Source organism: Rhinolophus sinicus, chromosome 5 (assembly GCF_057876585.1).
Source record: "Rhinolophus sinicus isolate RSI-liver-muscle chromosome 5, RSI-T2T, whole genome shotgun sequence".
Taxonomy (NCBI): Eukaryota; Metazoa; Chordata; class Mammalia; order Chiroptera; family Rhinolophidae; genus Rhinolophus; species Rhinolophus sinicus.
Window position 1 is genome coordinate 6,180,843 of NC_142505.1, and position 27,191 is coordinate 6,208,033.

At 45.7% G+C, this 27,191-nt stretch overlaps 1 protein-coding gene across 1 annotated transcript; it reads right to left on the reverse strand.

Annotated features, from left to right (window-relative positions):
• Positions 1-3,316: 3,316 nt before the first annotated feature.
• Positions 3,317-26,975, reverse strand: RBM5 (RNA binding motif protein 5). The gene is made up of 25 exons (XM_019723804.2): positions 26,844-26,975; positions 25,421-25,490; positions 23,605-23,770; positions 22,650-22,805; positions 18,466-18,535; positions 17,911-17,984; positions 15,366-15,449; positions 14,466-14,526; positions 13,925-13,990; positions 13,495-13,655; positions 12,951-13,048; positions 12,257-12,344; positions 11,997-12,074; positions 11,841-11,913; positions 11,098-11,183; positions 10,631-10,715; positions 10,328-10,419; positions 8,430-8,591; positions 7,820-7,969; positions 7,669-7,740; positions 6,655-6,834; positions 6,099-6,173; positions 5,052-5,149; positions 4,845-4,974; positions 3,317-3,912 (listed from the first exon to the last, which is right to left on the reverse strand). Exons 2-25 carry the CDS (start codon positions 25,435-25,437, stop codon positions 3,787-3,789), a joined length of 2,448 nt encoding a protein of 815 aa, XP_019579363.1. The 5' UTR covers positions 25,438-25,490; positions 26,844-26,975; the 3' UTR covers positions 3,317-3,786.
• Positions 26,976-27,191: the final 216 nt, after the last annotated feature.

Genomic DNA, 27,191 nt, shown 5'->3' on the forward strand with positions numbered 1-27,191 from the left:
CAGGCTCTGGGGCCTCAGTCTGGAAGGAAAACCAGCAGGGGTCCTGGCCAGGCCTCCTGGCCCCTCCTCTCTCTTCCCTGCCTGCTATGGCCTCACCTCCCCCACCAGTGTGCAGAATTCACCCACTGCCGCTTGGCTGTCTTAGGCTGTCTTATCTGGCGGTAGCCAGGGGGTGGAGCAGATCCGACTCCCCCAGACCCAGCAGCCCCACTCTGTGTTATCTTGCCCCCGCAGCCTCCTCCCGCCCCTAGCAGCCTCAGACCTTTCCGCTCCTCTTCCCAGCATCCTCTCGGCCTTGCTTTGTCTGCAGTTGTCTTTTTTCCTACCTCTCCCTGTCTATCTTCTCTCTCTCTCCCCATGGCATGGGTGGCGGTGGGGGCGTCCCAAGGCTGAGCTCACTCCACCCCCAACACATCAGCTGAAGCGTCTTGCTCAAAGTGGGAGCCGGACCCATCTTCACCAAATGAGTCACTTCGGCTAGGGGCCAGCTGGGTGGGGGCATCTGGGTTGGAACCCAGGCACAGCACTTCCCTACCTGATAACCTCCAGCAATTGCTCTGCTTTGAGCCTGTTTCCTCTTGAAGCCAGATGAAAGTGATACAGGGCCTAAGCAGTGGGAGGGCTTGCCCCTGGCTCATGCCTCCTGTTGGAAAGCTCCCTCCCCCCACCTTTCGCAGGCTGGGTGAGAGCAGTGGGCACCCCGTCTCTATCTGAGAGGTCTGGGCAAGCTCAGCCCCAACTCCCTGGGCTGTGGAGACAGAGGCTGTGGGTTTGATGTGGGCTCTGCCAAGGGAGTATTTCTGTGAGAGTCAATACTCAGATGCGTGAAGGGAGCGTGAGAGGCAGAAATGCATTTTATCGACTGCAGACATTATTTCCCTGGGTTGGAAAGAATTGTTAAGAGACTGAAGCACTTATTGTGCACCAGGCCAGCCTGGCCCTTGCCCCGCAGCTGGGCAACAATTTCCCCTTCTAACCAGTGGGGATCTCTGGGGGTAGGGGACCTGTCAAGAACATGCAGGGTCAGCAAATTCGGTGCGTGCCTGGCTCTACACAGAGCTTCAAGGCCCGAGTTCTGGCCAGGTTTCCTTGAATCCCAAAGAGACCTGGAAGAGGCTCTGGAACCCGGCAGCACCCCAGGACTTGCTGAGACACTCTCCCACCACCACCACCTAAGCAAGTCTTGTCCGATAGATGATGGAGTGCTGCCACCTGGTGGCCACCACCAGCACAGTCCCCTTCTCCAGGGTCCAGTCTCCAGGGCAATCTCCCCCCCACACCCCACCTGTCTCTGAGGGCATTGGTCCCTTGGGAACTAGGGTGGCTGCTGGCTGAGCTCTGGGTGCCCTTGAGACCCCCTCAGCCAAGTCTGGGGGGGAGGTCTCTGCATGCCTGGGGAGCTTAGCTCAGGCCTGGCTGCTCATCTGGGCTTTGAAACTCGTTTGATGCATGGCCATGACAGCTGCTCCTGGACGGCCCTCAAAGCCCTGAACTTTGCAGCAGCTGTCCCCGCCAAGGGCAGGCTGGACTTGGGATCCCTGGAGGCTCCCTGTAGTTCAGAAAGACATCCTTCCAAATTCAGAATTGGGGTTCCCCTGGTTGGGAAGTGTGCACTGCTCTTGCCACACCCCCTCATCAGGCATCATGTTTGGAGGAATAGAGACCCTGCGGGGCAGGGCAGGGCAGGACATGAAAGAACACAGCATGCTTATCCCTGGGCTTGGGGTTGGAGCACACCCTACTAGGCTGGTGGGGGGACGGCTGGGCCCTGGGAGCTTTAGCCTTAGATCCTCAGGGAATGAGCCATTCAGCACCAGCAGGATCTCCCAATTATGGTCTCACACGAGAGATCCGGGTCAAGGTACAGCCTCAAGAAATGGGGTGATGGGGTCAGATGCAATATGAAGGCTCAGGTCACCTGGCTAGGTATTTCTGTTAACAGGTATAGCTGTAGAGCAGGCTAGAAGCAGGAGAGGCCTCCAGCTTTTCTGAGGGGCTGGCTCAGAGCACTAAGAACAGACTAACTTCATGTTTATAGGCAAGTCCACGCTGGTGCTGACAGCTGATACTGTGGTCCAGAACAATCTTCACGGGAGCTTTGAGCAGACGTCAGCACCAGACAGTATGGGACTGATTCAAGTGCCCATCCTGGTGTGGGGAAGTCAATTTGAGGTTCAAGATGGCTGGAGGCCTGAGTCCCCTGCCAGAGCTCAGCTGTGGCTCCCCAGGGAGGAAGCTTCTACTCAGGCTGATGCACGGGGTGCATGTAATTACGAGCTTCCCGGATCCCGTGTGCGCTCACACATGGAAGAGCCTTCCAGGCTGGCCGTCAGATGCGCCTAATGAAGCTGTTTGACTGCCCAGGTGCAAAGAGCACCTACCTCCATGCTGCTGCAGAGGTGCGGCTGACCCTGGAAGATGGGGATCTGGAGGTTGGAGCCACATTTGTGAGGTTCCCAAGCCTGACTGCACAGAAGCCCAGGCTTCTCCATTTGCTTACCTACCTGGTGAAGCTGGGCACAATCTCTCCCAGACACCCCGTGGGGAGCTGAGGCGAGGGCCCACCATGTGAAAACCCCTCCTGAGCACTTTTCAACCTAATTTTATGAGGACCATGCCTGCCTGAGAGTAGGCAAATGTGACCACCCACAGTAGCTATGGAGTCCTAGCTTTAAGGACAAGTCTCCCCCTCCTTGACTACAGGCCCAAAGTGGAGCCTAAGCACTCAGCTCAGCCAGACTGCCAGTGTGGGTGACCCATCACCACCTCCTCGTCCTGGCAGCAGATTCGGAGCCAGGCACACTTCTTACCCTTGTCAAACATGGTCCTGCTGGCCAAAATGACAAGGATGGGAAGACATTTAGAATGGAAAACTGCAACGTCCCTGAGCACCTCTCCTCAGCAGCTCAGGTGACAGAAGTGGAGTTCTGCATGGGGAGGAAGATGGCTGCCTGGGTGTCGAGATGGCAGGGGGTGGACCAGGTGTCACCAGTATCATGGCCTGCAGAACTACGGGCCCCACCCCTGCACATCTGGAATACTCTGGGAAAACTGAGGAAACAAAGTGCTCACGCTCTTTGGTCTTTAGAAACTGAAAGTGGAAAAGCTGACTCGATAATTGTGTTTCCATGAAGAGTTTTAAAACATGTTAACAAACTCTTGAACTTAAAAATCTGAATATGATCAGGGCATGGAAAATACTATAAAATACTACCTTACAAGCAACTTTAACACACTTATTTTATAACCAGGCTTGACTGGCTCAGACATGCATTACCCACCCCCCCGTCACCCAAGAATAAAAAGACACAGACACTCATTTTCCAAGGTATTTCTTTTGTAAAGGAGCCAGATTTGGCCACTAGACTGAAAATCTTCCAAAATTCTGTACAAATGTGTAATATACAAATATACACAAGGCTTTGCCAAGAAAAGACAGCACGACAACAAATTACAGGCGGCTTTGGTGTCATATACCACCTAGGGCATCTTCAACCCCCCTAAGAGTGCGAGGGGCTGATAGACCACTACGTAGGCTACACATGTAAAACACACTACATTACAGTATGTACACATTAAGTATAAAAGCCCCACTGTCCCCTCGGCCAGCTCACAAGCCCTCTCTGGCAGGCAGGCCATGCACCGGACAACCCATATGAGGGGAACTCCTTGAAGTGGGAGAACCTTGTAGAATGAAGTGGTTCACCCTAAGAACTATTAACAGCACGAGGCATGCCCTTAAAGAGACAGGTGGCAAGAATTCAGGAGATGGACCATTCCTTGTGCTCACTCCATCTCAGTGAACCGGGCAAACATGGCCTTCCGGACAGCGTCTTTGTAGGAATCCGCACCTGACAGGCCGTAGGCGCTGCCTTTGGCTCCGAGGCCAGCTCCTTTTAGCCGGACTTGAGCCTGGGGGAACAAAACTGCTGTCAGCAGCTAGCAGGTAGGCTATGGATTGACTGCTCCCACTCCCTCTCATCCAGCCCACTCCCCATGGAGCAGGACCACCCACTAGGAGACAGGAGAGCGGAAGTTTGCTCTGAAGACACGGATTTCTGAACTGGAGACCTAGAGCAGGTTTAAGGTCTGAAGGAATAAAATGGGCCAAGCATGACAGGCAGACAGAGACACATCCCCCGACCCCCACCGCCCAATGCCTGCTGAGCAAGCATCCATGCGTTTCTAGAAAGGGCCCCAAGCAGGCCTGGTAATTACGAGCACACATCACAGCAGGACAGCCTGGTGTCAGCAGAACTCGCTTGCACAGGATGAACAGTCTGTAGGCCTGACCTAACGGCGCTGCCTGCCAGGTGGGCGGGAGCCAATGACTGGCAGTGCTCTCGTCTAAGGCCGGACGAGACAGGTGGGGGCCTCCAATCCTGGGATTCTGTCTCAATCTGGGCTCTGACCAACTAAACGATTTCTTATCAAGGACAAAAATCCTACTAAATTATAATCTGTTTTATACATAACCAAAATCACTTAGAAAGAGACGAAAGTACAGTACCTTTTAAACATCCAATTGAAGCTACACGAGTCTGAGTTGGGGTTAGTTAAGGGTTTGTTTATAACAAAGGACGTAGAAATACACAGTCCTCAGGAGAAAATAGGTTTTACCCAAAGATATCAAAAGACCAGAAAAATCAAGCAGGGGGCTGCGCCACTCCTCCCAACTGATATCTTGAAAGGATGAAGGGAGGGCTCAGGGAACAGGACTCCCACTTGGTGATGACGTGACTCAGGGGACCACCCTTCTGTGTAAAATACGCTGCCCTTGGGTCAGCCAGGCCCCCTGGGCACATCGCTCTCATCCCACATAGAAGCCCAATCCCACCGCTTACCTCTATGGGGGCTGTGATGCCTTGACACTTTCTTCCCAAACCCGAGCCTTCCCGCCAACCCATGGCCTGCAGCATCTTGTTGCCAATGTTACTGTGGTCGATGCCATCTTTGGTGGGCTGCTCATAATTCCTGCCGGTGGCAAACACAGAGTTACTTAAAACAGCCCGAGCCCAGCTAATGAAGTGGGAAATGCGCACAACACATACACAGTGCCAGCATCAAACTGCTTCTTGCGCTTGGGCTCTGGAGGTTCTGGAATGCCGTACTTCTCCCGTCTCTCTGCGGCTCGATCTCGGTATTTCATCTACACAGGGGAATAAACACTGCTAGAGATATCCAGACTTCAATCTGTAACAGCCTAGTGCAGCCACACTCGAGGACATCAAGTATTTTCTCAGTCTGGGGCGTGACCTTGCGTGGTCTGAGACACTGCATGTCCCGGCTGCCTGCTGCACTCAGTTATATCTAAGACAGCAGGTTGGGAGATGGACTATGTGGGCCTGGGGCAGAACTGTCTCCAACAAGCAGTTTTATTTAACCAGCCGCCCCTTGTCAGACTCCTCAACCAGCCAGCCAAGGTCCTAGAGGAAGAAGAGGGCGGAGCTGCCATTTGCCCTCGGCATTCAGACAGGCCCATCTCCAGGGGCAGATAGTGCCAAGGTGGCTTCCAGGGACCTAGGAGCACTCCCTGGGGAGCAGGCACCATAAACAGTGGAAAAAACAGGAAAGCAAAAGCCCTAACTTCAGATACCTCAGAATTACTTGGGGTAGGAAGTAACTTGCTCACTGGTTCATTTCTAACCCATAGGCTCCTATTCGCATTGAAACCCCTGCCTGGCTGGCCCTCAACCTGCCTCATTAATTAACCAAACCCCTGCCCATTACCGCGAGCCCTGCTCCGCCCTGCCCACTGCTGCCTCCTCCATCACTTGCAATTGTCTGATGCCCTGCTGTCCCCTGAGCCTAATCTGAAGCCTCCCTCATCACCCATGAGGGCTTCTCTCCTTCCTCAAAGCCAGTGTCCTTCGCTAGCAGGTCCTCAGCGTTCAGGACTTGGGAGCAGCCTTCAGGGTGGCTTCTGTCTGTGCGCCCTCATAGACAGAGACTTCAGGGCTCACAGAGCACATGTAGCCTGGCTCCAGCCTACACGAGCCACAGTGGCCAGGTGAAAAGTGGAACTAAGTGCTACAAATGAAAGCTCAAGGCAGAGACCCCAAGATACCCTGCCTAGTGGCACACCGCCTGTCACTCACCTCTCTCTCCCTCAGCTCCAAGGCTTCCAGCTCCTGTTCGCTCAGCCTGGATCGCCGGTAGATGTCCATGTTTTGCTATACAAGAGATTTTAGACAAAGTAAGAATTCCGAGCTCCTACTTGGAAACATCTGAACATTATCAACATCTACCACAGCCTCAGCATCAAAGCCCAATTCAACTCACTACGCAGAAACACCAGAGCCTGGTGAGTATGGAGCCTCCACGCTCCCTTCCCCCCTCTACTTGGGAGCAGACTGTAGGCACACCTCATTTCATTGTGCTTTGCTGTACTGCGCTCCACGATTCCCCCTCGCCCTCACAAATTGAAGGCAAGACCCACCGCCAGCCAAAAGACTACAACTCACTTTACTATAGTGGTCTGACATGGAAGCTGCCATGTCTGAGGCAGGCCGTGGAATCAGGAAGAGCCTTCTAAAAGGCAATCTTCCAACACAGGTATTTCCTGAACTGTCACTGCTGTCAGGGCTCTCTAGTCGTCTTGGCCCCGGGCCTCTCTCCCCTCCCGCCTCAGACCAGCTCAGAGAAGCACAGCACCTTGTGCAGGTCTGAGAGCTGCTGGTGCCTGACCAGCGCGTCTCTGTTTGGGAACTGGCGCCGGCACAGCAGGCAGGCCATCTTCTTCCAGTCAGCCAGCTTCTCTTCCTCACTCTCAAGTCTCTCCACCAGCTCCTCTTCATTGTCACTGTCACCACTGTAAGCAGCAACCAGACCCCTCTGGAGACAAAAGGAGGGTAGTCACCGGAAATATACCACGCGAAGAGCAGTGGCTATGTAGTTGGATAAAGCAAAGTAGAATCCAAGATATGGGAGAACTCGCATTGCTGAGTGCCACACTTTAGAAGTCAATGGCACTCCATCCAGCCACATGGAGCTGTTGGGTCCTCGAGTGCTGGGCCTGACAGCCTCCCTGGTACCAACCCGCTTGGGGCCCAAGACGGCTCCCTGGATGGCTGTTTTCAAACTACTGACCGTATAGGAAAACCCCAAATACAACAGACAGAGCAATGGCTCACACAGACCAGTATCTATCAAGTAAAATACTATTTTTCTTTTCTTTTTAAATAAATTTTATTGGGGAATCCTGGGGAATAGTGTGTTTCTCCAGGGCCCATCAGCTCCAAGTCCAGTCACCGTTTTCAATCTTTAGTTGCAGGGGGCGAGCCCACCATCCCATGTGGAAACTGAACCAGCAACCTTGTTGTTCAGAGCTCGCGTTCTAACCAACTGAGCCACATGGCCACCCTTTTTTCCTTTTCTTAATTTTCTCTTTCCAGACCACTAAAACTCTCTATTTACAAATGCAGTAAACTCAATTAACAGAGCTGAGGGATTCAGGCCTCTTTCACTGCTCCATCTCACCTGCTTGCACTCAGGAAAAACAAAGCCCTGAACATGGGCTATATGTGCAGGGGCTGCTCCAAACACCCACTGACAGTGACCATGAATCCAGTTTTAAGTAGAAATCACATTACCCCAGATGCAGCTGAGATTCAGAGTGAGACACAAACCACAGAAAATGTCTTTAAAACAGCGGTGGTGCTTCCTTACTTTGAGGGGATTGTCCTCGTCTCCGTTTCGTACCAATTCCGGGATGAGCTGCTGCCTTTCAGCTAAGGCTCCCTGGGAAACAGAGAACAAGTAAGCCTCACGTTTTACTTCAATTCCCAGTATAAAGTATGGCCATTCCTGCTGCTGTTACCTTCTTCTCAAAGAGAGCAAAGCCAGCATCTGCTGCAGCAGATTCTCTCCTTTCTTCTTCTCTCAAGGAATTGACAGGCTGAAAGCTGTTTTTAAAGTTTTCTTTCTGCTTGTTTAAACTCTTGGCCCAGCGTTCCATGTCTTTGGCGATCTAATGTCAAAACCATCACCACAAAAAAACACTTAGGTAGTGAGTCTTCGAAAACACTTTAGTCTCCTCTGCCATGACAGTGAGTCACAACGGTCTTACCTGAGCCACATGCTCTGTAACAAAACCCCTTTTGCCCTTTACTTCCACCCGGGAACATCACCGTGAGATGGTGCTACACACAGTCCAAGTCATTAATGAACACCGCTCGAAAGCCTGTGACTCTTCTAGGATTCAACCTGCCCTCCCAACCCCACAAGTATGTAGGAAACCAACGGACAGGCAATGTGTGGTAACACTAAACAACTGCAAAATGCTCTACGAATTTAATGTAAATGAGATGTGTGACCCAGTTTTTAAGAATCCAAATAAAGCTGATGTACATGCCACAAGCAACAAAAAAGAAAGTTAAGCCCAATATTCCAGAGAGAAGTGTGGGTCCCTGGCTGGGTCACGTTCTCACCTGCTGGGCTGTTTTGCTCTTGGGTTTCTCCTTCTTTTCCTTCCCTTCCTTTGCAGGAGGCAGGCCCGTCTGCTGGTGGGAGCTAGACTCTGCGGCCGGCACATAGGTCTCCTTCTCTCCGTCCCAGTAAAGGTACTGCTGAGTTAAGGAATTGTAGTAGTACTGGGGAAAAAACACAATGAATGCAGACTTTCTGCCATGTCACACCCTTAACTTAAAGCACTATTTTGTCAGAAAGGCACATCAAAGTTGTTTTGTCAAAAAACCCAAACATACAAACATAAAACATGCTATGGCCAGTCACACTTCCCGCCTAGCGGGGCTGTACACCTGGGTGTAGGTGGGGATGATGAACCAGCCACGCAAAGGTGTGCAACTTCCTGGGCAAAACTAGAATATGGTTTCTTTTCAGGAGTTTAGTTCCCATTAATCTAATCCCTAGGCCTGGAGGGCACCCAAAGAACTGCTTTCCATAGACCATTTATACGAAGCAGGTGGTTCAGGAGCTTTTACTCGCACATGACAACCAGGTAACAGCTCACCATCAGGTTCAACCATACAGAACCCTCTGCACACTGAGGCAAGCAAATACAGGGCTATAACACTACTACCCGTAGCTCAGGAGCCTGGAAGGAGGCGACAGGTGAAGGAACCTTAGCTGAAGTCTGTGGGAAGAGCTGCCACAGCAGATAGGAACACCTGTTTGTTCTCTTTAGTCTCTAGTTGCTCACTCTACACGCTCAACAGGGACCCAGAAGACTGTCATGTCTCTTCTGGGGAAGGTCTGTGGGTCACAGATGTAGGAGTCACAATGTCTGTGGCCACCAAGAACTCCTGGGAAAGGCAGCTCTCTCGTTTGTCAAACAAGAGAAGTGAAAGAACCATGCAGAGGTTCAGGCAGGTCCCACACAGCTTCATACCTAACTCTCAGAAACCACAAGCTCTCAACGCCAAGTTCCTGTTAAAAGCACTTATTATTCTATATATACAGATCCTGATATAAATAGTTGTTTATTTATAGACTGTTAAAGTTGATTTTTCTCTTTAAAAATTATATATACCACCAAAAAACATCACCCCACATATCTGCTAATTTCCACCCTCAAGAATACACGGGTGTGCAAAGTAAAAGCAGCTAGATACAAAAGGTCACACATTATCTGCCTGCATTTATCTGAAACATCTAGAATAGACAAAGCCATAGAGACAGAAAGCAGACAGTGGTCGCTGGGGTGAGGAGGCACTAGGGAGTGACTGTTTACTGGGCACAGGGCTTCTTTTTGGGATGATGAAAATGGTCTGGAATAGACAGTAGTGGTGGTTGCACAATACTGTGAATATACTAGGAAAAAAACCACTGAATTATACTCTAAATGGTTAAAATGGTTAATTTTATGTTGTGTGAATTTTATCTCAATTAAAAAAAAAAGAACATACGGAAGAAAAATCATAATTGAAAACTTCTATCCAGGTCTTCCCAAAAAGGTTAAGTCACCTATAAATTTTAATTTGACAAAATAGTCCGTAGCAACAGAAGTCAGAACAGTGGTTACTGAAGGGGGGTGGGTACCGACTCGACCGGCAAAGGGCCATGAGGGAACTTGCAGTGTACTGGGAATGTGTATGAATGTGTATACGTGTAAACATTCAAAGAACTGCACACTTCAGTTTTGTGAATTTTTCTGTATGCACATTATACCTCAAAACAGTTTTTCTAACCCATAAATTAAAAATTTAAATCCTAAAATAAAAATAGTATCTTGATAGTTTTGAAGAAGTTAAAACTAATCTGGGTCACTGGACCCTTTTTGCAGGGGATGTTTCATTTCATGACTCATAAATGGACTAAGTGAAACTAAGACATTTCCAGTGGGACCGAGGAGGAAAACAGTCGTTACCTGCGAGTTGGGGTCATAGTACAGCCCTGTTGTTGGATCATAGTAATATCCTGACGAGTCATCATACTGGTAAGTGGATGTGTCAGGCACTGCTGCAAAAGCAAAACCCAGCATAGTTATCCCATGTAAGAAACTGGCTGCATTCAAATTCTAAGCTGCCGAGATGCAACAGGCCTTAATGGTCATCTTCTCTCACATCCCCAAGTGTCCCTCTGACGCCCACAAAAGGAAAGGAATTCTTATGAAACAAAGGCAATAACTAGGATCTTCCAACTGTCAATAGCCCCATGAGGTTTGGCTTACCATATTTGGTACCAGGAACTACACCAGTGGGGGAAGCGGCAGGGGCCTGTGTACTTGTGCTAGTGCTAGGCTGTGCTTCCTCAGTCTGCAAAGAACAGCAGCTTCAATATAATTTCAACTGTACAGCCTCTTAAGAGAACTAAATCACTGCAGTCATCCGGAGGAAGGGCTCCCCTGACACATACACTGCAGCAGCGATCTAAGGCAACCCTTGAGCCAAACACATGCCGACAACTTTCCTCCTAAAGGTCAAGTCGAAGCATGCAGAAAGTGTAAATACACCGTTTGGAAACTTACATTCAAAATATATACACAAATTTTATTATCTAATACTATCAGACATAAGAGAGGTAAGGTTGGAATGTGTATTATTCAATCCTGCCTCATAGAGCAGGAAAGGATACTTGTACAGCAAAACCAAGTTTTCCCGACAGTCACCAATTCTGTATTTAGGACAACAGGATTACCGGAGAGCCAGGCGGATTGGAGGTCTGATTATACAGTTGGGGACTCTGGGACACTACAGCCACTGAGGTGGTGGTCACCGCTGTGCCTATGATACAAACACAGGGGTTAGGAAGAGCTAAGGCACTGAACACCAAGCCAAAAACCTTGACCTGTAATGCCCAACCTAGCCTTCTGTCTTTGACATGTCAGTTCTTAATAAGCTAACTCCCACTAAATATCCTGGATCTATGACATTTTCATTTCTATAATCCTACTAGAATGTGACACACAAAGGGTGTACGATAGCTAAGAAGAAAGGGAAGAAAGAATCCACATCTACTCTGGGGTTGAGAAAAGATTTAACTGTAAGGCTTTCATAATTCTGGAACAAAAACTAAAGCAAAGGCTTCTTATAGAGACCCTTTTGATTGATGTCTGGGCACCAGACACTAGGGCCACACTCCCTTTGCTCCTGAAGCTACGTGGGCATCCGTGATTCCTAAGAACACAGACAGGAAATAGAGTTAAATTCCAAGAACGAACACTCATCATGACATGGTCTCTAAGAGGCTGTGATCAGTTCTTGGTGAACATGAGCAATCTAATCTTCCCCAGCTGCTCAGGCACATGGTGACAACCCTAAATGTGCCCCCCCGGCTTGCAGGGACATGGACTCGTGGCTGTGGGCCTAGCTAGAACATCTAGGTGCATCTCCTCAATCGCAGCTGCTTAAACAAGAGAAAAGGGAGGTGAAGTTTACTACCTGATGCAGATGATGCATCAGATTCCAATCCTCCAGCTTGTTGCTGATAAAACTGTTGGTAATCCTGTGAGTACTGAAGAAAAGTCCACCGTTAAAGCTGCTATTCTCACACATACTCTGGAGACCAGAAGGTGGATGCTGGTCCAGTCTACCTACCTGCGCATACTGGGCATAGCCATCTTGGCCTGGCTGCAGGTAATTGTAGTCCACACTGCCTCCTTCGCCACTCTGAGACTACAAAACGTCAAAAGAAAAGGAAACAGACAAGCTTAGTGGATGCCAAGGAAAGAAACTAGGAAGTATTCCCTAAAAACATCCTTGGAGAGCTCCTAAGGCAAGTATCACAGGAGCGCTCACGTCTGTGAATTTGGGCACCACCACCACGCTACTTTGAGCAAAAAGATCCTCCATCTTACCTGGGTGGACGACCACTGAGCGGCAGCAATGGCTGTACTAGCCACAGAGAAGGCGCTGACCCGGTTACCATCTGGGAGGACCAGGTCTCTGAAACCACAAAGATCCAATCACGTGAGTCCATCTCAGTATGCTCCCAACCAGTAACCCCACACGGCCCATGAAATAGCAACTCACTCCAGTCTTTGCTGGGAGATCTCAAATGTCAGCAAGGCCACCTTTCAGAGTGGGGAGGGGTCTCCATGGGCAAAGTCCTCAGTGGGCAAGTGTCCCTGTAGTATCACTATAATATTTTGTACCCTGCCATCTAATAAGGTGTCTGTTGGATGAGCAAGGACACTAGAAATGGGAAATTTACATTGCTAGACTGAAACTCTATATACATGAAGCTATTAGCATGCTGTTCTGGAAGGAAAGATTTCAGATGGGTTTGCACTATGCTAAAGCAGTTTGCATAGCACATATTCTCAATCCATCTGCCATGTCTGCCTTTGTCTTGCTCTGAAGTTTTCTGGCAACTGGTTGTTGAGGACAGGAGGGAATAAGCTCTAAGGAGACAACTGTCTCCCTCCTGGCCTTGGCAACCAAGGAGGATAGTGTCTCAGTGCAGAGGACATAGGCTTAAGGTACAGTCAGCAAAGCATCCCTGGACCAGTGTGCATACACAACGGTCTGAAGTAAGATGAAGCCACTCACTTTCTGGCACTTTTTGCAAAATCAACCCCAATAGTCTTGCCATCAATTTTCAAAGGAGGATGGAGACTCTGTAATATCTGAAGCAGCTGAGAAGCGTCCTGAAGCAGAATATGAAGAAAAACAATTTTGTCATGTAATTAAAAATCTCTTCCTACCACACACCCCATTCAAAGAAATAGCTTTTAAAAAAAAGAAGAACAGCAATTCCTTATTGTTTGTGGATACAAAACCTTAAGGAAAAAAAATACTCCTTTTTCCACCAGAATATGAAGGTATCCAGTATTATTAAAGGAGTAAATGCTAAATCAATTTAAAACAAAGCATGAAGTATTGAACTATGGCTCAAATTTAAGTTCTGCAAGTTATCTACCAGTGTATGCACTATTTTTATCACTTATCAAAGTAATGGGCCTGTAGTTTAGCACTAACTGTCACCATGTAGTCTTGAATTTTGGGATCCTTACACATAGTATCAAAATTGGATGACCACATTTGCCTCTTGAAGCAGTTTCTTTTAAAAGGAAAGATTCAATGAGCACCTCACCATTGCAGAAGACAGCTGTACAAATGCGAAGCCTCTGTTCTGCTGAGTCTGTCTGTCTTTTATGAGGCGAATGTTATTGACAGCTAAGGACGCGTAGGGAGACAGCGCTGTCATGATGGAATCCACCACAGTGTGTGGAGCTATGTTTCGAAGTATGATTGCTGGGGGTGAATGAGACAAATGAGATATATATGCATTCCTACCACCAATGTTTTTCAAAGCAGGTTGAAGTACAAACAAATAAATCCATTTTGGGAGGTTCCTAGTGTATCTTTTACTTTCACATAGAGAAGATTCTAAACACCAATCTTTTAATAGGACAACCTGAAGCTGTTGCTGCTGCTGCTCATTAAAAAAGGGTAAGAGAATAAAAACTTCCAACTAAGGCCAACTTCTAACATACAGGCCAAAAGATTATACTTGAACTTACTATCACAGTAGTAATCCACAGACTGAACGGATTCTGTGGTTCCTGGGGGCACTTCCTGTTCAGAGTCTAACAGAAGGGAAACAGAGGGGGAGACTCAGTAATTGAAGACAAACAATTAAACCAATGTATTTTTAGCAAAGACATATATTCAAACACCAAGGTCTTAAATTTAAGTAAATGAAGAAATTAAAAAAAACAAACATTTGTGGCTATAGTAAAACATCATTAATTTTGACATGATAAATGTGGAATGTAAAAATTGGGCCAGTGGAGGATTGACATGATTTCTGTACTAAAGAAAAGCAAGTGCAGAATGCAAACCAGGCAAACAGACTTGATTTAGGAAAGTAAGAGAACTTAAAGGAACTCTCTGCACTCTCATAATCATCAGCAACATCTACCAAACCTACGTTAAGAAAGTTTAAGGAAAACACAAGTTACTCATTTAAATGCCCCACAATCTATAGCTTCCCTCAGGTTGACAAACAACCCAATTAGTCAGATTTTAATACATATCCCAAACAGCTGAATCTGGGCTTACCAAATTTGTCCGCTCCACATCGGAAGCATTTTAGTCTTTTCCTGAAATTGTTAAGGCAGCACTGGAAAAAAAAAGTTTTACCTGTAATTACTTCTCACAGTAGGCCAGGCTTACTAGTAACAGTATGGGTTAGAGCAACAGGGCCATGGGCAAGTCCCCGTAAGCAATATAAGAAGCAGAAAGTGATATCATGCATCCAAGACAAAGTGGCATTAACCTAAAAACTTAGAATGCTTCGCTATGTGAATTCTTCCAAGAAAAACATATCTTGACGTATTTTGAGGTAGAATTCCATTTTTATCAAGTTGGGGGGAAGTTTCAGTTCACCCCAAAACCTTACAGCAAGTCACTGGCAAAGTTCTTCCTTGTATCAGAAGAGCACTATATGGACCACTCTACAGACACAAACACAATGTAAATGGAATTCTGTCTAGTTCCCTGCTGGACATAGGACACATGTAGAACAGAGTCTGAGCACTCTCAAAATGTCAATGGCAACACCCAAGTTCAACATGGTGCACTGGTCACAGGAATATAACAGACCTTACATAACCTGAGCAAGGTTCAGAAGGATTTTTGTTAATGTACTTAAGGAAATGCCATAAGTTGACAGCACTAGAGTTCAAGAAACAGTCAAGTGAAACAAACCTAAAATCTTAATGAAAACACTGGGCTTCAACCCTGGATCTTAATAAACAACAACCTCAGTGTTCTAGGGATTCTGTCCTCTCATACGTTACAGGATGACCCAAAGAAAGTCACAAAGCACAAAAATCACCCTATGATAAAAGCTGGTGATTGTGTACTTGTTTCCTTGTTTAGACAAACACACACACACAAACAGAAACAACAAAACCCCGTAGGCATTCTGCCTGTTTGAGGAGAACACAGGCTACTTACCTTGTTACAAAGCCAATCTTCAAACTTAGGCCTGGGATTGCTATAATGCATTGCAATGTGCTTTCCTTGAATCACCAACTTTTTCTGTAAAAAAAACACACCACAGTAATTAGTTATTCCCATTGTGGGGAACACGTGTCCATTTTCCCAGGGCAGAGCACACTTCGGAAAAATCAGTGCTCTGGAATTAAATGGACAACATACGGGGAGGACCAACCACCGCCACCTATACTCTGCCCATCCAATCCTTCAGATAGGCAGTAAGAGAATGGGATGCGGAGTAAAGGTAAACGGAGTCAGGGAGTGCTGAGAAAGCTGCCAAACACTAAACGCTGACATGCACCAGGCCGTGTCTCCAGCAGAGACAGAAGTCCTAACATTCAGCATTGACAGGCTGCCTGAGAGTGACAGTCTATTTCAAAAAGCAGAAAACACAACTCCCAATTCTGAGGTTGCCTCCTACTTAAGCCCTTAGCATGGTGTCCTTGAGCTTTGCTTCACTTTGCCCCCAGTTCCCCATCCTTATGCAAAGTAAAAGCCTTCATATTTCCCCTTCCCCCAAACTCCTGCTTCAGGATGTATCCTTTGGGGGACAAGGGGAGGGAAACTCATTTTAAAAGGGAATCTGGTTACAACTCTTTCTCAGGAGGAACTATTCTGAATGCCATCGATTCTTAAAAGAGCTAAATGAGATTTCTTCCTGCCAATTGCAGCCATGTAATGTCCTAGGTGACAGATGTGTTTTTCTTCGAAACAGATGGTACTCTCTTCGAGATGAGTAACCAGGAGGCCAATGAAGTTTCTTCAGGGGGCTAGCAAGTTTATAGATGCTTGTACACCTCATCCTTCAAGTCAACCACGTGACTAAAAGGGACTTCATTTGGAAAGGTCAAAACTCCAAGCGGAATCAGTCTAGCCAAGAGTATAGCCAGCACCTGCCCCCAAAGAGCCTTCATTTAACAGGAGCACCTTTCCCTTTTCTGTTTTGGGGGGAAGAGGGGGAGGGAGTGGGGTGTTCTCACACTATCAGAACAGATTTAAGTAGGAGGTTAGCAATCCAGATTTTTAAAAGGAGTCTAACCCCTCTAAACATACATACTGTTGAGCAATTTGGTTCTTGCAAATCCTGGAAGAGTTAAGACACACTGCGAATACTGCCTTTGTAATATCTAAAGGCAAGACTGCGTGTCTGGCCAAGAGGGAAAAAGCTAAAGGGCCATCCACTCCTTGTGTTGTACAGAAGCAAAAATAAAGAAGCGGGGAGATATGTCAACAGATCATCCCACTGGGAGAGATGTGTGCTAGGGGAGACTCCAAACTATCACTCAGTCCCTAATCCTACTGGCCTTTTATTTCTGGAGTGAATTTGAGCTGTAATGAAGTATTACACATTAGCATAGCTTTGTATACATTAAAATTGTGGAGATTTTTTTAAATGTCTTACAGGTTATAATTTCTTAGGAGTTTTAAACTCCCAGGCAAGTCATTCTGATAACATCCACTCCATCAAAGGATGCTGTCATATCCAGAAAACAGACTCACATGAAGCTCGTGTAATGTGTTCTGAATTTACTAGGATGGTGTCCATGGTATGAAATGGATGAAGCTCTACTTTTATAAGATCAGACTGTCACCTCTGAGTTAAGAAAATGAGAGGCTTAAAAGTATAACAAGTCAATCAAAACGATACCCTCATTAGTGAGTCTTGTTATAAATGGCAATATATTAACAATCAAAGAATATAACGTTTATGGGTGACAAATCACAAATGCTGCAGGAAAGAAACAATGAGTTAAGCAAACTTCCCGGAATGCACTTGGTTAAGGCATTTAATACCGTGCTTTGGAGTTCTGGCAAAAATGTTATTTACGTGCCAAGCACTGAACATTATCTTGACACTTTAGTTAATGCTACATCAAAGAACCATCAATGATTCACTTTGAACAGACTATAACAGGCATTCTCAGGGAGATTAGAATGTTAATGCCACTCTAACTAGATTAGACAGCAGCAGGACACCAGCTCCCAGGCTAATCTCATCAGACTTATTGTTGATAAATTCTGCTAGGTCCTTAAATAGTCCTTGAAGACCCACATGAGCAGTAATACCTCCAGGAGGCTTGTGGTCTCCAAGCAGAAATAAGGAATTATTTATTAAAATGCCTGCAGCAGACTTCTATTATATTCTCTTCACTATTGAAAACGAGAGTTAGATAGTCTAAGATTACTCTCAATGGACATAATGGATAGAAACATAATCAGGAAGGGAAAAAGGGAACATCAAGATGTTTTGGTAATTACCAGACAGGTATTCAGTGGTTAACAAAGCCCTGCCAGGTAGCCATGTTTAAAGGCAGAGTAAGTTCTGCAATGCAGTCCTTGGTACTGTATTTTTTCTAGCAATATCAATTTTAATATATACAAAGCTTTTATTTTTTTTTAAAGTCACTCCTTTGGAACAAACCACTCCTTCAACCTTTTTTTTTTTTAATTGTACAGACTTGTTCCATTTTCATGAATATCTAGACTTGGTGAGTGAAGCAACCTGATTGGCTTCCATCCAGCTGGTAGCATCTTGCAAGTGATAAAACTCCACGAAGGCGAAACCACGGCTTACACCTAGAGACAGCATTCAGATATAGACGGGATACTCGTGTTAGTCAGTTCCTTTATAACAGGTGAATCTCTCTCCCACTGCTTCAACACTGCGTGACAAAGCCAATTGGGAAGCAGCTTTACAAATGTGACTTGACTTGGGGATCTTCTTGATACTTTGCCATGGCAAGGAACCAAGCCGCCTGAACTAAGTGCCATCGATTTGATTCCACGCTTAAAAAGTAACCATGCAACCGACTACAAACAGTCAAACAAGGAGTTTATAAATCACTACTTACCGAAGGAAGAAAAAGTCCCTAAAAACAAAGTTTTTAAAAGGTCCTCAGATGCTAAATCGTTTTCAAAGAGTCACATTCCTTAGCCATGGCAAACCTTTCATTCTGAATTCATGTGCTTGAAGACTGGGGGTATCAGGATGGTCTTTAGGGACTGAGGTGGGAATGGGGAAGAGAACCAGAAGAGCAGGAACTGAGCAAGCTCTCACCTGTTTTCCTCTTCATCAGCCTCACGTCTGCAGGCTGAGGGCCTTCAAAGGACTCCATCATTTCTCGAATCTGCAGAGTTTTACACATTTATAGTAAACGCTTCAGCCACCAAACTATTCCACACCAAAGAAAGTTCAAGAACATGCAATTACATCAACTGCTTAATTATCCAAGTTTATAACTTCCATCACCTAAATGCAATTATTCTAAAAATGGAATAAAAGGAACACTTTTCACAGAAATCAATGTATTACTGCAGCCCTGGAGACATTCTTTATATATGCTGCCTGGCAATTTCCCTCAGGGACAATTATTTATGTTATGATACACAATCTTGCTCATGGTATGCTGTCCCTCAAGCCTTCCTCCTTCATCCTAATCTCGCTGTCCTTTGTTCTAAAGGACTAGAGAGAAAATGAGATTTAAAAGAGGTACAGGATGTGTCGCTGTCCTCTAAAGCACATGATCAAGAATCAATAGCCAGGGCTGGCCTGGTGGCTCAGGCGGTTAGAGCTCCGTGCTCCTAACTCCGAAGGCTGCCGGTTCGATTCCCACATGGGCCAGTGGGCTCTCAACCACAAGGTTGCCGGTTCAACTCCTCGAGTCCCACAAAGGATGGTGGGCTCCGCCCCCTGCAACTAAGATTGAACACGGCACCTTGAGCTGAGCTGCTACTGAGCTCCCGGATGGCTGTTGGTTAGAGCGCATCCTCTCAACCACAAGGTTGATGGTTCGACTCCCGCAAGGGATGGTGGGCTGTGCCTCCTGCAACTAGCAACGGCAACTGGACCTGGAGCTGAGCTGCACCCCCCGCAACTAAGATTGAAAGGACAACTTGAAGCTGAACAGCACCCTCCACAACTAAGATTGAAAGGACAACAACTTGACTTGGAAAAAAGGCCTGGAAGTACACACTGTTCCCCAATAAAGTCCTGTTCCCATCCCCCCCCCCCCAAAAAGAAAGAATCAATAGCCAAAAAATGAGAAATTCCCCTTAAGATAAACATTTCTGCACATCTTAAGTTAAAAAGAATTTTCTTACATTTACTTTAATGGTGAAAAAACAAAGGTCAGACATTGTTAGCCTCCTAATAAATCAAAATCAACATTAACTGGGCCTACAAGAAACAATTCTGGCTATTATGTTTATTATTGATGTTAGACCAAGACCTTAGTGCAAAAGACAATTATACAAATAAAAAATACATTAGTCTCTTTATCAATCATGCCAGGAAGCAATACTCCCGGGGGGGGGGGGGGGGAACGACACAAAAACACAAGGCCTAATTTGTGAAACAGAGATTTTTAGTGGCTCCAACTTTCCATAATTATGTGCAAAGGCTGCAGGATTACATAGCGATCCCTGTTACTTGTGGATTCCGTATCTGCAAATTTGCCTACTCACTAAATTTGTAACTCCAAGCCAATACTTGCAGTGCTGTCATGCGCATGTGCAAAGCAGTGAAGAATCTGAGTCACCCAATGCACATGTTTTTGGCTGAGGCAATGTCTTGCCTTGGTTTAGCTTTCATACTGTCAACAAGCAGCCTTTTCAGTCTACCTAGTGCCAACTTTTTCACATTTTTGTACTTTTTGTTGGTGATTTCACTATTTAAACGACTCTCCAAGTGTAGTAGTATCCACTGTTCCTAACTGTAAGACGACCATAAGGGCCCTTACAGAGAAAACACATATACTAGCTTCATTCAGGTATGAATTATAGTGCTGTTGGCCGAGAGTTCAATGCTAACAAATCAACGATATAAATAGGCAACTCTCAATAGAAATACACAAAAAATGGGTTACGTATTGATCTGTTATGAAAATATTGTGACCAGAGGCTCACAGGAACCTAACTTTGTATTTTCCCTAGGAGCAATGGTTCAGTATGCAGTGACTTTATAAACAGGAACTACTACAAATAAGGCAAATTGACAGTACACTTGTACTTATTTTTTCACAGAGTATGAGAAGTGCTACACTGAGCCTGACACAACCATGTGACTCAGGCTCAAGCTTGTAAAATAGTAACTAAAAAAGTTAGTCACCAGAGTAAGAGTTACTTTAAAAGCAGCGATACAGTAACATATATAGCAACACAGCAACTAAAGACAGTTACTCTGAGAATTCACATATCAGTGGTGGGGACAAACTAAAAAGGCAAATAATAATGTAAGTGATAAACTGAAGTTCAGGAGAAGATTAAATACTTGAATTTTAAAATGTTTTAGTTCTCAATAAGCCAATTTTCTAAGAATACTGCACAGTATTTGGGAACCTCAGAAATTCTACTCTGAAAACCAGCCTTCTATGGTAGGGACTTCTGTTTCCCTGAAGCCTAAAACATACAAACATTACAATTTCGTTTCAGTACCAGCAGGCAGGCCCCCAAGTGTTAGCTAGGGCACTGCTCTCCCTACGCCACCCACTTCTTCTGTGGGCTTCTAGGGCCACAGGCTTAACAGACTCCTCAAGGGGGCAAACTGATCAACCAGTAAACGCTCCTGAATTGTATCCTGCAGAATTTCTTGCATCCCCCATTCCACATGCTCTTGCTGCCACTGCCTGAGCTCAGCCCTGCCTTTGCTATCTATCCTGCACAGCTTTTGCTACTAGGCAAAACCCTTAGTAACTTTCTTTGCTACTTAGCTGCACTTTCAAAGACTCCAGCACCTGGCCACGACAGCACCTTCCCATCCACCTCTCCTACCAAAAGCTTCTGACTTCAGTCAAATCAAGCAGGTTGCAAGGCCTTACCTAGATTCAGTATCTTTCTATTCCCAGGTCTAGTCATATAATCAATCCCCTGCCTGGAGGGCCAGTTCATCACACCTTTCCCCCAGTTCTCCACCAGACCAATATATTTCTATCCCTCAAGAATCAGCTCAACTAGTATCTTCATGGAGAACTTCCTTACCCTCCACAAGTAACAACGAGCCTTGAAGCTTTCAGAGTCATTCTGCAGGACCTCTTTCAACAGGACATCTTCCAATACCGGGCCCTTTCTACTCTGCACTATCCTCCTCACCTGCTGACTACAGGCTACTCATCCATAACCTTTTCTGAGGCAGCATCCATGGCTCTGTATCACTGTAGCATCTAACGTAGCACCCAGCATAGCAGGTGTGCAGTGGACCACAAATTATATAATAACCCACCATTAATTCTAACATCTCATCTCACATTTGTCACTTCCAGTATCTAGAAGACAAAAACAGTGTGAATCCAATACTTAGTTTCAGCTTTGTCTAAAATTCACTACACATTCGTGAGAATATTACTTTGAATACTCCAATACAATAGATATGGGGACAATGCTATGCATTTACATTTTTAAAAAACGGACTTCAAAATCTCACATTCATTTCACCAACATTGGCTGAGCAGTTTCCTGCATTCAAGCCTTGGGGACACAGAGATGACCAGTTCACATGGAAGCCTGTTTTCAGAGTTCTATGGTCTTATGGGGGAAATGAGATGTGCATGTTGAAAGCCACAGCATAAGTGCTACATGACTGTCTCGGATACAGTGCTTTGGGAGGAGCATAAGGAAAAAATTCTACCTGGTAGATCAGGAAAGCCTTCACATAAAGTAGCTTTCAAGCAGAAAGAGGTATATTAGTAGAATGACAGACCTGTCCAAAGTGGCCCACAGGGGAAGTAGGTGGTAGATATGCCTGGAAGGAATGGGTAAGGGCCACAGATGCCACTGGACATCGGGCAATGCCCAGTACACCAAGGCCCCAGTTGGCCAGTCTGAGGAGTGGGGAGTCAGGAAATGGCCTCCTTTTCAACAGGCTTCTCAGATGTTTCAAATGGACAGTATAATTTTCATCAAAGGGTGGCCAGATTATAAAGTGTTTTTACTGATATATACATGCTCACCAAGTAAGTAACCAATTCAATAAAAATGTACTAACTACCTTCTAAGGGATATTGAAGAAACAAGACTGGTTCCTTGTAGTTAAAGAACTTCTAAAAACTCCACATTGAGCTTTAAAGTCTAAATATAAATGGTAATTTACCTCCGAACCAAGTTGAGAGAACTCTACCTTAAAGAGAGAAATATATTTCACCAGCTGAGATATTAGCTTGAGACAAAACAATAGCACGAGAAAATAATGGGAGGAGCTCAAAGGTCATTGTGGCTCCTAGACTGCTTGTTAGAACTGTTTCCCCTTACATCGCTCTCCGTGATGGTGATGGGAAGGCCGCGCAGCATGATGGTCTTGCTCTCCCGCTCATCACTGATGTCATGCCTATAGTCATGCTCGCCATAGTCACCATCTGAGTGGTAGCCATCTTCAGATCGATCACTATTCCTTCTTTCACGTTCTCTCTGATTGACAATAAACAACATTACAATTAAAATCATACTGTGTTTATACCCTTTGATCCATGCCTTCCATTCCTAGGGATTTATCTTTGGGAACAAGAGAGATGATTCAAGAATTCCATGATGATGCCCACCTGCAGTGTTTTCTAAAACAGCAAAAAAAACAAAACAAAACAAACAAAAACACCCTCCCCACAATCTGTCAACAATCATTTAGTTCAGAAAGAATGGTTTAACAACTCATTATACAATATACCACGCACAATGAACTATCATTACCTATTATAATATGAAGATTATGTGCATGGAAAAAGTGGAAAAAGAAAACCAGTGTAAAATTATATGGGCAGCACAATTATTTCTAAACAAAGCTATGTATGCATATGGAAAGGAATGTGAAAAAGCTATGCTAAGATGACTGAAACTATAACTTTTGGAAACACCCCCTCAGGCAAAGGGCTGGTATATTATTACGCCTGATTGCTTCATCTTTAAAATGAGAACAACACCTACCTTATAGGATTGTAGTGAGACCTAAGTAAGTTTTTGTGAGTGAAGTGCTCAAAAGGGTGCCTGGTGCATGGTGAGCCCTATGTAAACCCTGGCCAACATGTCTATTACTGTAAAGCTAAGTTTGTCTTTGAGAGTCAACTCAATAGATTTCAGAATAGAGCGTTTGATATAATATTCAAGAGGAGCAATTTCCACACTGGGTATACTTATTTCACTTCAAGAATCTTGGAGGGCGTATGCATATAATTCATACTTCTAACAACTCCATCAACAGTTGCTAGTCACTCACCTCTGGACTGTCATAGTCTCGGTAGTCGTCGTATCTATCACCCCGCCGATCATCACTAGATCGTTTGTAATCTGAGTCCCTCCGCCTGCTTCTGGATTCACGCTCATCACGGTCATCCCTGTCTATGATGGAACCGTATCTTCCACTACGCTCTGTTCTACTCACTCTGCCAAGGGAAATAATTTTCATTTACTCTAAACTAAATCACATTTTGTATCTTTAGAGAACATGGTTGAAAACACCCCACTTTAAAAAAAGAAAAAACACACCCCACAGCTCAGTTTATAAGATAGCCAAATAGTTTAAGGTATCCCTTAAAATTTATCACCAAATTCCACTTCACAAAGACAACCACTGGGAAAACATCCACATCCCTAAATGCAAAAGTAATTTGTAGGAATTTACGCTAAATCTGAAAATACAGATATCGAATATTTGGGTTTAATGTTTTTGAGAAAGGGTCAGGTTGCCCAAGTTTATCCTGCATTTTCCCAAGTCTGTGGTCTACATATCACCCCATTCATCCCTGATTCAGATCTTAGTGATCAAAGGTAGGAAGAAGGCAATTATTAGCATTTCACCCAATTTCAAAGGAGAACAAATCTTGATTCATCCACTCCCAAGGGTATTACACTACTTAGAAATGGACCAACAACCTGGATGAGTTAAATAAGTCTTTTCTTCCCCACCAGGCAGTTAACAAAAGTAGTTCATTTGTTAGCCATAACTAGCACCATCAGAGAACATTATTTCCTATAACATCTGGTATATTTTTTGTTATGAGCAGCACTGGACTCCACAGGAAAATCTGAAAAAAAAGAGGCTTAAAGCCATTTAACCACAGATATACATAAATCTTTCATAAATTCTTTACCAGGTTCCTAAAACTACTATATAAGGACAAGACAAAGGAAAGTTTTTTATTAGGATCTCACTTAGAGTACATAAATTTAATAAAAAGAAATGAATGAAAATAAGTAGTCTAGGACTATTTCATGATGTAAAGTATGGGGATGAGAGACCCTAAAGGGCTAAATGTTAATTTAATAAGTTATTTGGAACCACAGACTGCTGACACAGAATTAAAATAATGACATCATGTGACATGAACATTTCCTGAGTCCCTCTGGGCCATCAATTTGATCCATCACTGGGACTGGCCTCAATACTAAGGGGGCAGGTGATTGAATAAGCAAAGGTTGTGTATTATAATCAAATGGGTTGAGTGGGAGAAACCATAGATGACAGAGAGCAGGCAAACGCTCTCATCTTTACTTTCTACTAATCCTTTAACACTTTTTCTATATGTAACCCATGATCCAGAACTTTTCGGCTCTATAAATCTGGATCACCTTACTATGTAGGGGACAATAACAAGAAGTGGCACTCAATGTTTGCCTACTACTACAGCCAGGTACTGTGCAAAGTGCCAGAATGTATGATCTGGCTTCTGCACAGGCGGGTATCCACACTGGGAACCCTCAGTGACCCACTCCACCCTGCCCTTCTTTGCCTAATTCTTACTTACCTTTCAGGCTTCATCTTAGAGAATACTTTCTCCAGGAAGCTTTCCTGGCCAATACATACCCTTGCTATTTAACAGCACCCTCAACTTCCTTTCTCGCAACACAGTTCACATAGTACTTTAATTTTCTCACTAAACTGCATGCTTGTGAGAACAAAGACCAGGAAGGTGCTCATAGCAATGCCTGGCATAAAGACACTCAAGTATTTATTTGATAAACAAATAATTATAACAAAATCGTTCAGTCCCCACTAAAATGTTGAGATCAAAGGCATGTACAGTAGAACTTACCGTTTGTCTGAACCCATTGTCTTACTGAAGATCTAACACACTGCTCCAAAAGGTTCAAATTTTGTTTTCTCTAGGAAACAAGAGAGATTATCGGTTGCTACAAATCTGAGATCATTTAAGTCAATCATTCTATAAACTGGGACACTAGTGAGGCTGGAATTTCATCAAAGCCAAAGCAGTGATTATCTAAGTGGGGGACGAGGGTGGGGACCAACTGTCAACATTAAAATCATGCTAATGTTTTGTGAACAATGAGCAAAGCAGGAAGAAGCACACTTTAAAATATCAGATTTTATATTCAATAACAAACCCATAAAAGGATGCAAGCAGAAGATTCCTTCCCTGCTCCTATTTTAAAATTATAAAGCAAAAAGGACAGATCTGCAACCAGCTCCCGTGTTTTGCATCAAAGAAACTCCAATGGGGTAGATGACGGTTAAAACATGAATCAAAGTGTCTTTTTTAATACAAGAAACAACATGAAATTCAAAAATTTCTGTTGAAAAAATGTGAACGTTTTAGAAGCCGGGGTGCTGAGCTCACTGAAATCTCCATTTATAACGCAACGGCTGATCCAAAGCTATTTCAATCAGACGAGACCAACTCCACACGAGTTGGTTCCTTGGTAACAATAACCACCATGTCTTGAGCCAGTCACAGGCCCCTGAGGCAGCCAGGCTGGCCCCGCAGCGCCCCGGCGGTGATAAAACATCACACACACAACTAGAACGCGTTCGATGCTGGCGAGGTCCGAGAAACTAGTTCCAGCCGTCCCCGGCGCCTGTTCTAGAGCAGGCACCCAACCAACATTGGCTGAATTAATACATGGAAGAGAATCATCTGGGAGAAACAAGGCCCTGGGCGGAATCGCTGATGCCGCCCCTCGTCTCTTGGGCAGTGCCCGGACCCACCTCCGTGGAGTGTCGCGGCGGAGATGGCGGCGCCACGGCCTGTCCAACAGACTCCCGTGTCCGACTTTCCCTTCCTCCCTGCACACGCCTCGCCCGCCCCCGAAAATGTTCCCAGCCCGCATATCAACATTCACCAAACAGCCCTCCGGAGAGGGCGGATTAGGTGCAGCTGCGGGGTGATGGCAGCTAGAAACTGCCGGGGCGCCCCTGAAGAGTACCCGAGGGACAGGCGACGGTTCCATGCTCAGTTGGGCTGAGTCGGAAACGCGCCCCGGCAGGGACACATTCAGAGCCCGAAGGAAGTGAGCCTGGGGTTGGGCGGGAGGACGCCCCCTGAAAGCTGACAGCGTTGGCGGCGAAGAGGGGCGCGGCCCTCCAATACCTCGGGTAGTTTAGCCCCTCAAGATCCGGCTGGGTCTGATGGGCCGCCGCCCTCGACTGACAGGAAGGCTCCACAGGGCCTGCCTCAACAGCAAGAACTGCCAGTCATTATGGCCGGCCGCCGCACTTACCCTCAGGAGGAACCGAAGTAGCAGAAGTAGCGGTTTTGTGCCCCAGAATATCCAACAGGGTACCGCCGCTTCACAAAATGGCGCCTCCGTCGACGGCCGTCTCCTACCCACAGTACCTCGCGCCTATCCCCTCCCCCCCAACCCGCCTCCTGAGGAGGCGTCCAATCTGCGAAGGAGCCTGACTGCGCAAGGGCTGCTGGGAAATGTGGTCGCTAGGGCATCCTGTCACTAAACCCGGTGTTAATTCCCTGCGTATTTCCCTTTATTTCAAACCACCAAGGAGTTGCCAAGCCTTTTGCAGACCCGAGTTAGAGTTCTTGTCTTTATTCTGCATAGCAATTCTCTGCC

Excerpts from the sequence above, each read along its gene's own strand:
- RBM5 (XM_019723804.2), bottom strand. Across the intron at positions 11,184-11,840 it reads TGATGCATCATCTGCATCAG|GCACAGCGGTGACCACCACC; the intron begins GTAGTAAACTTC and ends TTTGTATCATAG. Across the intron at positions 10,420-10,630 it reads AGTTCCTGGTACCAAATATG|CAGTGCCTGACACATCCACT; the intron begins GTAAGCCAAACC and ends TTGCTTTTGCAG.